This window comes from Pseudophryne corroboree, chromosome 2, assembly GCF_028390025.1.
Source record: "Pseudophryne corroboree isolate aPseCor3 chromosome 2, aPseCor3.hap2, whole genome shotgun sequence".
Taxonomy (NCBI): Eukaryota; Metazoa; Chordata; class Amphibia; order Anura; family Myobatrachidae; genus Pseudophryne; species Pseudophryne corroboree.
The window spans coordinates 97,087,487-97,101,267 of record NC_086445.1 but is presented as its reverse complement, the minus strand read 5'-3'; the positions used below and the strand labels follow the sequence as shown (position 1 = coordinate 97,101,267).

General features: G+C 48.7%; 1 protein-coding gene across 3 annotated transcripts in view; it reads right to left on the bottom strand.

Moving 5' to 3' along the window:
• Positions 1–13,781, bottom strand: part of DYNC2H1 (dynein cytoplasmic 2 heavy chain 1) — a 1,021,614-nt gene that overhangs the window by 280,168 nt on the left and 727,665 nt on the right. For all 3 annotated transcript variants that reach the window (XM_063951545.1, XM_063951543.1, XM_063951544.1), the window contains one exon: positions 9,662–9,817. In XM_063951545.1, the coding sequence (XP_063807615.1) occupies positions 9,662–9,817 (156 nt within the window). The remainder of the gene's footprint in view (positions 1–9,661; positions 9,818–13,781) is intronic.

The window sequence follows — 13,781 nt, the reverse complement described above, 5'->3', positions numbered from 1 at the left end:
GATCCTTAAGGGCGGCCATCTCAGGAGAGGGTAGAGCCCTTACAAGCGTGTGAGCGCTTTATCCACCCTAGGGGGTGTTTCCCAACGCACCCTAACCTCTGGCGGGAAAGGATATAATGCCAATAACATTTTAGAAATTATCAGTTGTTATCGGGGGAAAACCACGCATCATCACACACCTCATTTAATTTCTCAGATTCAGGAAAACTACAGGTAGTTTTTCCTCACCGAACATAATACCCCTTTTTGGTGGTACTCGTATTATCAGAAATGTGTAAAACATTTTTCATTGCCTCAATCATGTAACGTGTGGCCCTACTGGAAGTCACATTTGTCTCTTCACCGTCGACACTGGAGTCAGTATCCGTGTCGGCGTCTATATCTGCCATCTGAGGTAACGGGCGCTTTATAGCCCCTGACGGCCTATGAGACGTCTGGACAGGCACAAGCTGAGTAGCCGGCTGTCTCATGTCAACCACTGTCTTTTATACAGAGCTGACACTGTCACGTATTCCTTCCAACAGTTCATCCACTCAGGTGTCGACCCCCTAGGGGGTGACATCACTATTACAGGCAATCTGCTCCGTCTCCACATCATTTTTCTCCTCATACATGTCGACACAAACGTACCGACATACAGCACACACACAGGGAATGCTCTGATAGAGGACAGGACCCCACTAGCCCTTTGGGGAGACAGAGGGAGAGTTTGCCAGCACACACCAGAGCGCTATATATATACAGGGATAACCTTATATAAGTGTTTTTCCCTTTATAGCTGCTGTATGTTTAATACTGCGCGTAATTAGTGCCCCCCCTCTCTTTTTTAACCCTTTCTGTAGTGTAGTGACTGCAGGGGAGAGACAGGGAGCTTCCCTCCAACGGAGCTGTGAGGGAAAATGGCGCCAGTGTGCTGAGGAGATAGGCTCCGCCCCCTTATCGGCGGCCTTATCTCCCGTTTTTCTATGTATTCTGGCAGGGGTTAAATGCATCCATATAGCCCAGGAGCTATATGTGATGCATTTTTTGCCATCCAAGGTGTTTTTAATTGCGTCTCAGGGCGCCCCCCCCAGCGCCCTGCACCCTCAGTGACCGGAGTGTGAAGTGTGCTGAGAGCAATGGCGCACAGCTGCAGTGCTGTGCGCTACCTTGTTGAAGACAGGACGTCTTCTGCCGCCGATTTTCCGGACCTCTTCTGCCTTCTGGCTCTGTAAGGGGGCCGGCGGCGCGGCTCCGGGACCCATCCAGGCTGGGCCTGTGATCGTCCCTCTGGAGCTAATGTCCAGTAGCCTAAGAAGCCCAATCCACTCTGCACGCAGGTGAGTTCGCTTCTTCTCCCCTTAGTCCCTCGATGCAGTGAGCCTGTTGCCAGCAGGTCTCACTGAAAATAAAAAACCTAAACTAAAACTTTCACTAAGAAGCTCAGGAGAGCCCCTAGTGTGCACCCTTCTCGTTCGGGCACAAAGATCTAACTGAGGCTTGGAGGAGGGTCATAGGGGGAGGAGCCAGTGCACACCAGATAGTCCTAAAGCTTTCTTTAGATGTGCCCAGTCTCCTGCGGAGCCGCTATTCCCCATGGTCCTTACGGAGTCCCCAGCATCCACTTAGGACGTTAGAGAAAACTTGTTTAATCACCTTCTGACGCTTGAACCTATCTGGTTTCTTAGGAGGAACGGATGGCTCGGGATCATCCGTAATCTGTAAAATTAACTTAATAGCCTCCAAAAGATCAGGAACATCCACATGTGAACCACCCTCCCCATCAGCCGTATCTGAGTGTCACAATCCTGACTGTAGGTTTATATTTGGTGACTTACCCCTGCCATCTGTCCTGGATCCTGTGTCTTTTCACTCACGGAGTTAAACAGCTTGTCAGCACTATGAGTTTTCCTGAGTTCTCTGCCTGAGAGGTAATCAGCTCCACCTGTGGTGATCTCCTGTGTGAGGCTGAATTCAGTAATCTAAAAGCAAGCATCCTGTGTTTTGCAGAAGTCCAGGCTTCAGTGTTCTCTTGGCCTGCTAGGCCTCATTCTACATCACAGCCTTGGCTAGAGTAGTCACATGACAGTGACATCACCTAATCCTGCCCACCAATCATCAAGGACCAGGAAGTATAAATCAGGAGGCTGAGTTGGAATCTGGGCCAGTTCCTTGTGTCACATACAGCCTTGTGTGGGTCTTAAGCTGAGCTCCCTAAAGGTAACCTTTGTACCTAAGTTCCTGTGGAAACTCTGTTCCCTTGTTACCGTTTGGTTTATTTGTGTGTTGCCATTTGATTTCATCATTTCCCTGAGTCTCAATGTAAAGGTACAGCTGCAATGTTTCGTCTTAAAGGCACAGTACTGAATTCCGTGTTCTCCACTGAAAACCACAGCTGTCGTGTTTCAGTTTTACTACTGTTGTAGTTGGGATCTCCAGGGCTCAGTACCTCGTGCCTCAGCATCTCCGTGCTTCCAGCATCTCCGTGCCTCAGCATCTCCGTGCCTCAGCACCTCCGTGCTTCCAGCACCTCAGTACCTCCGTGCCTCAGTACCTCCGTGCTTCCAGCACCTCAGTATCTCCGTGACTCAGCACCTCCGTGCCTCAGTACCTCCGTGCTTCCAGCACCTCAGTATCTCCGTGACTCAGCATCTCCGTGCCTCAGCACCTCAGTGCCTCAGCATCTCCGTGCCTCAGTACCTCCGTGCTTCCAGCACCTCCGTGCCACAGCACCTCCGTGCCACAGAACCTCCGTGCCACAGCATCTCCGTGCTTCCAGCACCTCCGTGCCTCAGCACCCCTACGCACCCCAGTGTCTCTACGCACCCCAGTGCCTCCACGCACCTCAGTGCCTCCACGTACCTCAGTGTCTCCAAGCACCTCAGTGTCTCCAAGCACCTCAGTGTCTCCAAGCACCTCAGTGTCTCCAAGCACCTCAGTGTCCGCAAGCACCTCAGTGTCCGCAAGCACCTCAGTGTCTCCAAGCACCCCGTGCCCTTTAGCACAATTATACCTGGTATTCTTCACTGATTCATCAGTGCCTTTCCAGTTCTGTCTTTCAGGAGACCTTCAGCATGCCTCCTGTCTGCCGACCTAATCCTGCATGAGGAGAACCTAGATTCGGCCATCTCTGCTGCGGTTCCTCTTCCCAGTCACCGGAGGAAACCCAGAGTCCACAGCATTTCCAAACCAGGTCAGTGGTAGTATTCACATAATCCTCCAGTCGCCCGCACAGACTTCACTACACCGGGTTCACAAAAACCTCAGTCATGACAGTAGGAACTGGCCACATGGACCCGGCCGAAAGTGTTAGTCTGACGCATGACCTCCTAAGCAATATTGCAGGACGCTTGGAAGGTCTGGAGTCGACTCAGCATCGATTGGCACAGTGTCTGCAGCGGAATTCGTCCTCCAGAGATTCTATGACCTTCTGCTCTAAGACTCCTGACCAACTGCAGATTTTCTACCAGATGTTACTACAGTTACAAGAACTTTTGCCTAGTATTCTCTCTGTGATGCCTGATCTCCTCAGGAATACTACCAACGTTGTTGATCCTGTTTTGTCCCATCCAGTTAATAGAGTCTCTTCCTCTGCGCAAGGGAAAGTTTTTCATCAGAGCTATCCACGGCCCAAGCTCTCTGAAGCTGAACGTCAGCGGCGTAAGGAGCTACATCTCTGTCTTTACTGTGGAAATTCTGGTCATTTTGTTAAAGACTGCATTCTTCGCAAGCCAGGTAATAGTGACAAATCTCAGTATCATAGTGCTCATGTCTACAAGTCATCCACAGTATCCGATCCTTCTGCTGCTGACGGGGGTATCAAGAAGGCTACTCTTTTGAGAGAGACTCAAATTTATGACTGGGGTCCGGTGGTTAAAAGACCTTATCCCAAGTTGGGTGTCCAGAGAAGAATGTTCAAGCCATTTACAGTCACAGAGGAGTCCGTGTCCACAGACCCAGGAGGGGCGTCTTCAGAGCGTCCAGCCCCAGGAGGGGCGTCTTCAGAGCGTCCAGCCCCAGGAGGGGCGTCTTCAGAGCGTCCAGCCCCAGGAGGGGCGTCTTCAGAGCGTCCAGCCCCAGGAGGGGCGTCTTCAGAGCGTCCAGCCCCAGGAGGGGCGTCTTCAGAGCGTCCAGCCCCAGAGAGTCTTCAGAGTGCTGCCCAGCCAGTGAGTCTTCAGAGTGCTGCCCAGCCAGTGAGTCTTCAGAGTGCTGCCCAGCCAGTGAGTCTACAGAGTGCTGCCCAGCCAGAGATTCTACAGAGTGCTGCCCAGCCAGAGATTCTACAGAGTGCTGCCCAGCCAGAGATTCTACAGAGTGCTGCCCAGCCAGAGATTCTACAGAGTGCTGCCCAGCCAGAGATTCTACAGAGTGCTGCCCAGCCAGAGATTCTACAGAGTGCTGCCCAGCCAGAGATTCTACAGAGTGCTGCCCAGCCAGAGATTCTACAGAGTGCTGCCCAGCCCCGTGAAGAGGGGGCTCTTGCCTCAGCCCAGCCCTGTGAAGTGGGGGCTCTTGCCTCAGCCCAGCCCTGTGAAGAAAGGGCTCAGCCCATCCCGGTTCCAGCCGGTCCAGCAATACTCCAGGCCCTGCCTGGTCAGTCCGTCCCGGTTCCAGACGGTCCAGCAATATTCCAGGCCCTGCCTGGTCAGTCCGTCCCGGTTCCAGCCGGTCCAGCAATACTCCAGGCTCTGCCTGGTCAGTCCGTCCCGGTTACAGCCGGTCCAGCAATACTCCAGGACCAGCCTGGTCCGTCTCCTTTGGCTCCAGCCAATTCAAGTATCCTCGGATCCAATCCAGTCCTACTCGTCCAGCCAAAGCTTTCTTCAGTTTCATCCTCTAAGCCTGCCAAAGATAGTCCAAGTATCTCCTTCCGTAGGAATCCGACCATTCAGGTTGGTCATGTAGGAGTCTCTCCTAGCTCAATACTAAGTTCTCCGCCAAAGAATTTAAAGTTACAGTGCACTTCTAGGTCATTTTCAAACTGTGTATCTAAAGGAGATTCGTATTTTCCGTTTGACTTGGACTCAGACTCTGAATTTGATCCAGTTTATGATGCTACGCCTTTCCTGGGAGGTGCTGTTCCTTCCTGTTATGCTTCCATGCATGAAGAGGTTCCAGAATCACCAAAAAGCTCTACAGGTCTCTGTATGAAAAGTCCTCGTTATAGAACAAGATTTAATTTAAGCCTCAGTGGAGTGCTAGCTTCGAAAGCACAATCTTCTCGCACTACAAAACGAGGAGAGGAACCTTCTACAGTTTATTCCTCAGTCCTTTCGGATGAAGGAAATTCCAGTCTTGTCTATGATGGATGGTCTACCTGTTCTGAAGATGAAGATCAGGAAGACTTCTAAAGAATCCAGCTTAAGCTTTGTTCTGGACCCTCTGGTTTCCACTTTTTAGAAGCTTTGTGTACAAGTTATTCATCAAGTTCCTCTAAGATTCAAGATGGGTGTCCGGAGTCCACCCTTGAAGAGGGGGATACTGTCACAATCCTGACTGTAGGTTTATATTTGGTGACTTACCCCTGCCATCTGTCCTGGATCCTGTGTCTTTTCACTCACGGAGTTAAACAGCTTGTCAGCACTATGAGTTTTCCTGAGTTCTCTGCCTGAGAGGTAATCAGCTCCACCTGTGGTGATCTCCTGTGTGAGGCTGAATTCAGTAATCTAAAAGCAAGCATCCTGTGTTTTGCAGAAGTCCAGGCTTCAGTGTTCTCTTGGCCTGCTAGGCCTCATTCTACATCACAGCCTTGGCTAGAGTAGTCACATGACAGTGACATCACCTAATCCTGCCCACCAATCATCAAGGACCAGGAAGTATAAATCAGGAGGCTGAGTTGGAATCTGGGCCAGTTCCTTGTGTCACATACAGCCTTGTGTGGGTCTTAAGCTGAGCTCCCTAAAGGTAACCTTTGTACCTAAGTTCCTGTGGAAACTCTGTTCCCTTGTTACCGTTTGGTTTATTTGTGTGTTGCCATTTGATTTCATCATTTCCCTGAGTCTCAATGTAAAGGTACAGCTGCAATGTTTCGTCTTAAAGGCACAGTACTGAATTCCGTGTTCTCCACTGAAAACCACAGCTGTCGTGTTTCAGTTTTACTACTGTTGTAGTTGGGATCTCCAGGGCTCAGTACCTCGTGCCTCAGCATCTCCGTGCTTCCAGCATCTCCGTGCCTCAGCATCTCCGTGCTTCCAGCACCTCAGTATCTCCGTGACTCAGCACCTCCGTGCCTCAGTACCTCCGTGCCTCAGTACCTCCGTGCTTCCAGCACCTCAGTATCTCCGTGACTCAGCATCTCCGTGCCTCAGCACCTCAGTGCCTCAGCATCTCCGTGCCTCAGTACCTCCGTGCTTCCAGCACCTCCGTGCCACAGAACCTCCGTGCTTCAGTACCTCCGTGCCACAGCATCTCCGTGCTTCCAGCACCTCCGTGCCTCAGCACCCCTACGCACCCCAGTGTCTCTACGCACCCCAGTGTCTCCAAGCACCTCAGTGTCTCCAAGCACCTCAGTGTCTCCAAGCACCTCAGTGTCTCCAAGCACCTCAGTGTCCGCAAGCACCTCAGTGTCCGCAAGCACCTCAGTGTCCGCAAGCACCTCAGTGTCTCCAAGCACCCCGTGCCCTTTAGCACAATTATACCTGGTATTCTTCACTGATTCATCAGTGCCTTTCCAGTTCTGTCTTTCAGGAGACCTTCAGCATGCCTCCTGTCTGCCGACCTAATCCTGCATGAGGAGAACCTAGATTCGGCCATCTCTGCTGCGGTTCCTCTTCCCAGTCACCGGAGGAAACCCAGAGTCCACAGCATTTCCAAACCAGGTCAGTGGTAGTATTCACATAATCCTCCAGTCGCCCGCACAGACTTCACTACACCGGGTTCACAAAAACCTCAGTCATGACACTGAGTCAGAACCTGTGGGGTCAGTGTAAGTGCCGTCTTCATCCGACGAGGTGTCAGTGACAGCAGTGGATTGTGAGGAGACAAGCGCTCGCTTAGAGGACCCCTTGGACGTAGGCGAGCGACGGTCAGACTTTTTAGTAGTCAGGGATTGGTTCAACTTCTTTATTTGAGCAGATAAGTCGTCCGCCCACGGCGGGTTAGCTGCAGGGACCACAAACGGTTGCACCGGCATTGGGGGTCCCATAGGGGGTGTTAGTTTATGAACTAGCGTATGCAGAAGCGTGGAAAACGCGGCCCACGGCGGGTCATTATTTGCCTCCGTTGCCACCGTCCCACTGGGGGGCAAGGAGCCCCCAGAACCAGAGCCCAAAGCTGCTATATTCTCATAGGTATCTGCGGCTTCAGCAACACCGGCAGTGTGTTCAGCCCCAGAACCGTTACCCTCAGAAGCAGACATGATATAACTTGCAGTATCAGGTAACACAGTACAATTTGTCAGCAGCACAATACCTCTAGCCCAAACCCCTGCGCAGTGTAGTCAGCACCAGCAGAGATAAAGGAGAGATATGGTGACTAAATCACAGAGAAAAATACATAATACAGGTTGAGTATCCCTTATCCAAAATGCTTGGGACCAGAAGTATTTTGGATATCGGATTTTTCCGTATTTTGGAATAATTGCATACTATAATGAGATACCATGGTGATGGGACCTAAATCTAAGCACAGAATGCATTTATGTTACATATACACCTTATACACACAGCCTGAAGGTCATTTTAGCCAATATTTTTTATAACTTTGTGCATTAAACAAAGTGTGTCTACATTCACACAATTCATTTGTGTGTCATATACACCTTATACACACAGCCTGAAGGTCATTTCATACAATATTTTTAATAACTGTGTGTATTAAACAAAGTTTGTGTACATTGAGCCATCAAAAAACAGAGGTTTCACTATCTCACTCTCACTCAAAAAAGTCCGTATTTCGGAATATTCCGTATTTCGGAATATTTGGATATGGGATACTCAACCTGTACAGTATATCTTTGTGAAAATCCTATATTAGATAAAACCTGACGCACCAAGCCCCCTCAGGTTATAGAATATAGGGATAGCAGGTTGAATGAAAGACACGAAATGGACACCACTCAGCTATCAAATGCACACACAAATAGTCACAGTCTGTACAATGCAGACGTTATTACTAACAATAATACTGCACTGGACTAGCTTACACAGCTATATAACAATAGATATAACCGTACACAGTAAGAACTGGATGTATATCACAGGGTAATTGTACTAGGAAACCCTGACTAAGTGCACTCTTTCTTAACTAACACTGACTAAAAAAAGGCTGGTAGAATACTTAAGTGTCTTGTAAAGTCACAGCACTGACAACCAGGTGGCTTTACATAGGAGGATTTGCCCATGCATTCCCAGGAACAGTGAGCTGAGGGATAATGGCGCCGCAGACACTGCCAGGGAGTGAGGGAGAGACAGATATGCAGCTCCAGGGCGGGAACATTTGCAGAAAATGGCGCCCTGTGGCTGGGGGAGGGGCTTCAGGTCCAAGCTCTATCCCCCTGCTGGCAAAACCACCGCGACTGCGGGCTCTAATAAAACGGTTTATAGAGAAAACCTGACCTGTCCCATGCCCTGGTGATCTAGTAGGATCGCCTGTACTGCCACAGTGTCCACCGCCAGCGCGCGCGTCCCGCCTCCCACTGACCGCGCCGTATCGCGATAAAGACCGGGTCCCGCAAGCGGGACCCACTTACCACCTCCCGAAGCGCGGCCCTGCGATCCCGGAGAGCCACCGTCGTGTGTGCCTGACAAGAAGAAAACGGAGCCTCCTGCTGTAGTTACCCGGCAACCAGGGCTCGGGAGTGTACAGCGCCGCTGGGGAGAGCCGGAGCTGTAGCCGTGAATGTCCACTGACATGTAACACTGCTGCTGCCCTTGAATCCTTCACTTTTTTCCTCAGAAAAAAAGCTCTTCTTAGGGCTGCATGGAGCAGCCCCTCTGTTAAGAGCCTGCTACTGCAGCACCAACTACAAAACTGAGATCCTGTGCAGGGAGGCGGGGTGATATAGGAGGCGACGCTATGCATTCTGGGAACAGTCAAAGCTTTGAGACTGTTGGTGTCTCGGATCAAGATCCTACTCTACACCCCATTGTCCATTCCTTGTGGAGCCCAGTGTACCCCGCAGCAGAAAACATAATACAGGGAAAAGAAAAACCATGAAAAGCGCAATAGCTAAACTACAGTGCAACAAATAAAAAAACCTATGGAGGAGATGACTATTAATCATATTGGTCATGTTAGACCATTGCAAATGTGTCCTCATTTAACGCTCTCCAAATTATCACATGGACACCTCTGTTGTAAGAGACAGAAATGGACACTATGTAATCACCTGTCCAACATTTACTTGTTGGCATATGTACTATTGTGGTTTTGTGCTATCAATCTTGGTCCATGATGGCAGCAGGCAACACACACATGGGTTAAACCTTGCCCACACTCCTGGAACATTTAGGAGACTCACAAAGTTTTGGGGAACCTCAAGACTCCTGGAAGAGTGGGGAACCCTCTCTCGTCCCTAGTGAAATGAGGAATAAATTTACTAGAACTATGACTAGTTAATAGTGAACTAGTAGGCCGAATATTTGTGGAGCCAACCAAATTGCAGCATCTACTGTATATAAGTAATGGGAGCACTCTTTTCCCCATGAGCAAATGATGATTGGACAGAAGTCGATTTCCTTACCTGAGGAATATAGTTCCGTCTTTCTTGGCAAACTGCATGGAACCATGCTAGGCTAAACAGAGCCTGGGCTCGGGAAGAGAGACTGTTTTTGCTGATTTGCTCTGCGGTCCAAGATTCATAGGTTCTCAACAAGTTCTTTTTCAGTCCAGGGGGTGCCTTGAATAAAAGTAATTCAATTTATGAACCAAAGAAAGTGAATCCTTTTCCAGTTTTTTGACAAACTATGCACTAAATGTGATAAGGTACTGGTTATATGTTATAAGACAAAGGGGTCTATTTACTAAGCCTTGGATGGAGATAAAGTCGACGGAGATAAAGTACAATCGACTCCTACCTGCCACGCCACAGGCTGGGTTTGAAAAATGACAGTTAGGAGCCAATTGGCTGGTACTTTATCTCCATCCAAGGCTTAGTAAATAGACCCATAATATAGAGAATACTTGGGAACTCTTGTGCGGTTACTTATACAAAATGATGAGTACTTAGGATAAGCAAAGAATCTAGTAGCGCAACATGTCAGATGATACACTCAGCCTGCAAGATTTTCAAGCAATGGCATATCATTGCCCAATGTCTCCTCTACACATTAATGTACTATACATGGCCAAAAGTATGTGGACACATGAACATCACAAACACGTCTGCTTGTTGAGCATTCCTCCCACCCACTTATCTTGCTCCTAATATAGCCTTAAACTTTGTGAAGGTTTTCCAAAAGATTGTAGAACATGGCTAAGGGGATGTGTGTCCATGCAGCCACAAGAGATAATGAGGTCGGGCACTAATGTTGGGTGATAAGGTCTGGCGTGCAGTTGGAGTTGCAATTCATCCAAATTCTGTTCAGTAGAGTTGAAGTCAGAGCTCTGTGCAGGTCTAGATATTCCATTTTTGATGGACCTCACTTTGTGTGCAGGTGCATTATCATGCTAAAACAGGAAAGGGTCTGCTCCAAGGTATTGATATAAAGCTGAGAGCATTTCCTAGACTGTCACTGTATGCTGCAGCATTACGATTTTCCTTCAGTGGATCAAAGGGGGACCAGCATAAATCATAAAAAATAGACTCCAGACTATTATTCCTCCTCCACCGAACTTTACACTTGGCAGTACGCGTTTAGAAAGGAAGTGTTCTTCTGGCGTATCCCAAACGCAGATTTGTATGTCAAACTGCCAGAGAATATGACCTAGCGTCTAATGGCCTTGTGCATTACATCACTCTAGCAGACATTTGCCACTGCTCATGGTGATCTGAGGCCTGTGTGCAGCTGCTCGGCCATGGAACGCAAACCATGACAATCTGCTCTTGGGCTGACATCCATTGTTTCCAGAAGCAGTATGGTAATCACTAGTGAGTGCTACCGCCGAGGACAGATGATATGTACATGCTTCAGCACTCAGCGTTTCTGTTCTTAGAGCTTGTGTGGCCTACTGTGCTACGCATGAGCAATTGCTGCTCCTAGACCAGGCATGTCCAAACTGCGGCCCTCCAGCTGTTGAGAAACTACACATCCCAGCATGCCCTGACACAGCTTTAGCATTCTCTGATAGCAAAACTGTGTCAGAGCATGCTGGGATATGTAGTTTCACAACAGCTGGAGGGCCGCAGTTTGGACATGCCTGTCCTAGACCTTTCCATAATAACAGTGCTTATAGATGACCGAGGCAGCTCTTCCTGGTCCTCACTTCTTGGTAGCCTATATCAGCTGCCCACAAATCAGGGACATAGGTTTTACATGGTTCTCATTCTTGCCAAGTCCTGTGATCTAACAGGCAAACAAATGAGACTCATAACTGGTAGATTTAGAAAATGAGGCAATACACCAACCACTGTGTCACTTAGGAAACAATGTGTGACTGAAGCCTCACGTGATTCCCAATAATTGACAACATCCAATTGTAAAGCGCAATGGAATTTGCTGCGCTGTATAAGAAACTGTTAATAAATAATAAATAATCTGTGTGCTTCTTGAGTCAGAGGCTTTACACATTATATTGCTAATAAATAGACAGCGTATAGCACATACTCTTACAGGAGCTCTTTTTTAAGCCAGATACCAACAATGATTTTATCTCTGGCCTGTAGTGGCAATAATAGGATTTGAATTACCTACCGGTAAATCCTTTTCTCGTAGTCCGTAGGGGATACTGGGAATCCATTTAGTATCATGGGGTATAGATGGGTCCACTAGGAGCTATGGGCACTTTAAGAAATTGATAGTGTGAGCTGGCTCCTCCCTCTATGCACCTCCTACCAGACTCAGTCTAGGAAATTTGCCCGAGGAGACGGACATACTTTGAGAGAAGGATATATAAGGAAAGTGGTGAGATTACGAAACAGCCCACACAAAACAAGAGGAAAGCCATGCTAACCAAACTTGAAACAGGAACAGCAACAGCTGAACAAACCAGAATACTTAACCAAGTAACAGTGCAGGACTAACGAAGAACTGGGAGGGCGCACAGTATCCCCTACGGACTACGAGAAAAGGATTTACTGGTAGGTAATTAAAATCCTATTTTCTCTTACGTCCTAGAGGATACTGGGAATCCATTTAGTACCATGGGGAAGTACCAAAGCTCCCAAACCGGGTGGTAGAGTGCTGAGGTTCCTGAAGAACTGATTGACCAAACTGAAAGTCCTCAGAGGACAAAGTATGGAACTTGTAAAACTTAGCAAACGTGTTCAAACCTGACCAAGTAGCTTCTCGGCAGAGCTGTAAAGCAGAGAAACCCCGGGCAGCCACCCAAGAAGAACCCACCGACCTAGTAGAGTGGGCCTGTACAGATTTTGTAACCGGCAAGCCTGCCGTGGAATAAGCATGTTGGATAGTGAGCCTGATCCAGCGTGCAATTGACTGCTTTGAAGCAGGACACACCATTTTATTGGGATCATAGAGACCGAACAGTGAGTCCGATTTCCTGTGACGAGCTGTTCTCTTTACATACACCTTCAAAGCCCTCACAACAGCCAAAGACTTTGAAGTAGCAGAGGTGTCTGTAACAACTGGAACATTAGGTTGGTTGATGTGAAATGCAGACACCACCTTAGGGAGAAATTCAGCTCTGTCCTCATGGATAATGAGGTAGGGGCTCTTGTAAGACAACGCCCCCAACTACGACACGTCTTGCTGAAGCCAAGGCCAACAGTGTGACGGTCTTCCACGTAACGTACTTTACGTCTACCTCCTGTAACGGTTCAAACCAATCCGCTTGGAGGAACTGCAGCACCAAATTGAGATCCCAAGGTGCCGTGGGAGGCACAAAGGGAGGTTCGATATGCAGAACACCTTTCAAGAACATTTGGACCTCAGGGAAAGAAGTCAAGTGTTTCTGAAAGAAAATAGACAAGGCCGAAATCTGGACTTTTATGGAGCCTAGACGTGGGCCCACATCCACTCCCGACTGCAGAAAAAGCAGGAAACATCCCAGATAAAATTCCACCGCAAAATATTGTCTGCTCTCACACCAAGAGACATATTTCTTCCAAATACGGTGGTAATGTTTTGACGTTACCCCCTTCCTGGCTTGGATCATGGTCGGGATGACCTTGTCAGGAATCCCTCTCCTGGCTAGAATTAGCCGTTCAACTTCCATGCCGTTAAACGTAGCCGCGTTCATCTATCTTGATAGATGAACGGTCCTTGTTGCAGAAGATCCTCGCGAAGAGGTAGAGGCCACAGATCTTCGAGCAGCATCTCGAGACGATCCGCATACCAGGCCCTTCTTGGCCAGTCCGCAGCAATGAGGATTGCTTGAACCTTTTCCTTTTTTATTCTTTTTAGAATTCTTGGGATCAGAGGAAGTGGAGGAAACACGTACACCAGCCGGTAGACCCATGGAGTTGTCAGAGCGTCTACCGCCACTGCTTGTGGGTCAATCAACCTGGAACAATACCGCTTTAGCGTCTTGTTGAGTTGAGAGGCCATCATGTCGATTTGTGGATATCCCCACCAACGTGTCAAATACCGGAACACCTCCGGGTGAAGGCCCCACTCCCCGGGTGCAGGTCGTGTCTGCTGAGAGAGTCTGCTTCCCAGTTGTCTACTCCTGAAATGAAGACCGCAGACAACGCCACGGTGTGTTTTTTCGCCCAGAGGAGAATTATTGACACCTCTGACATT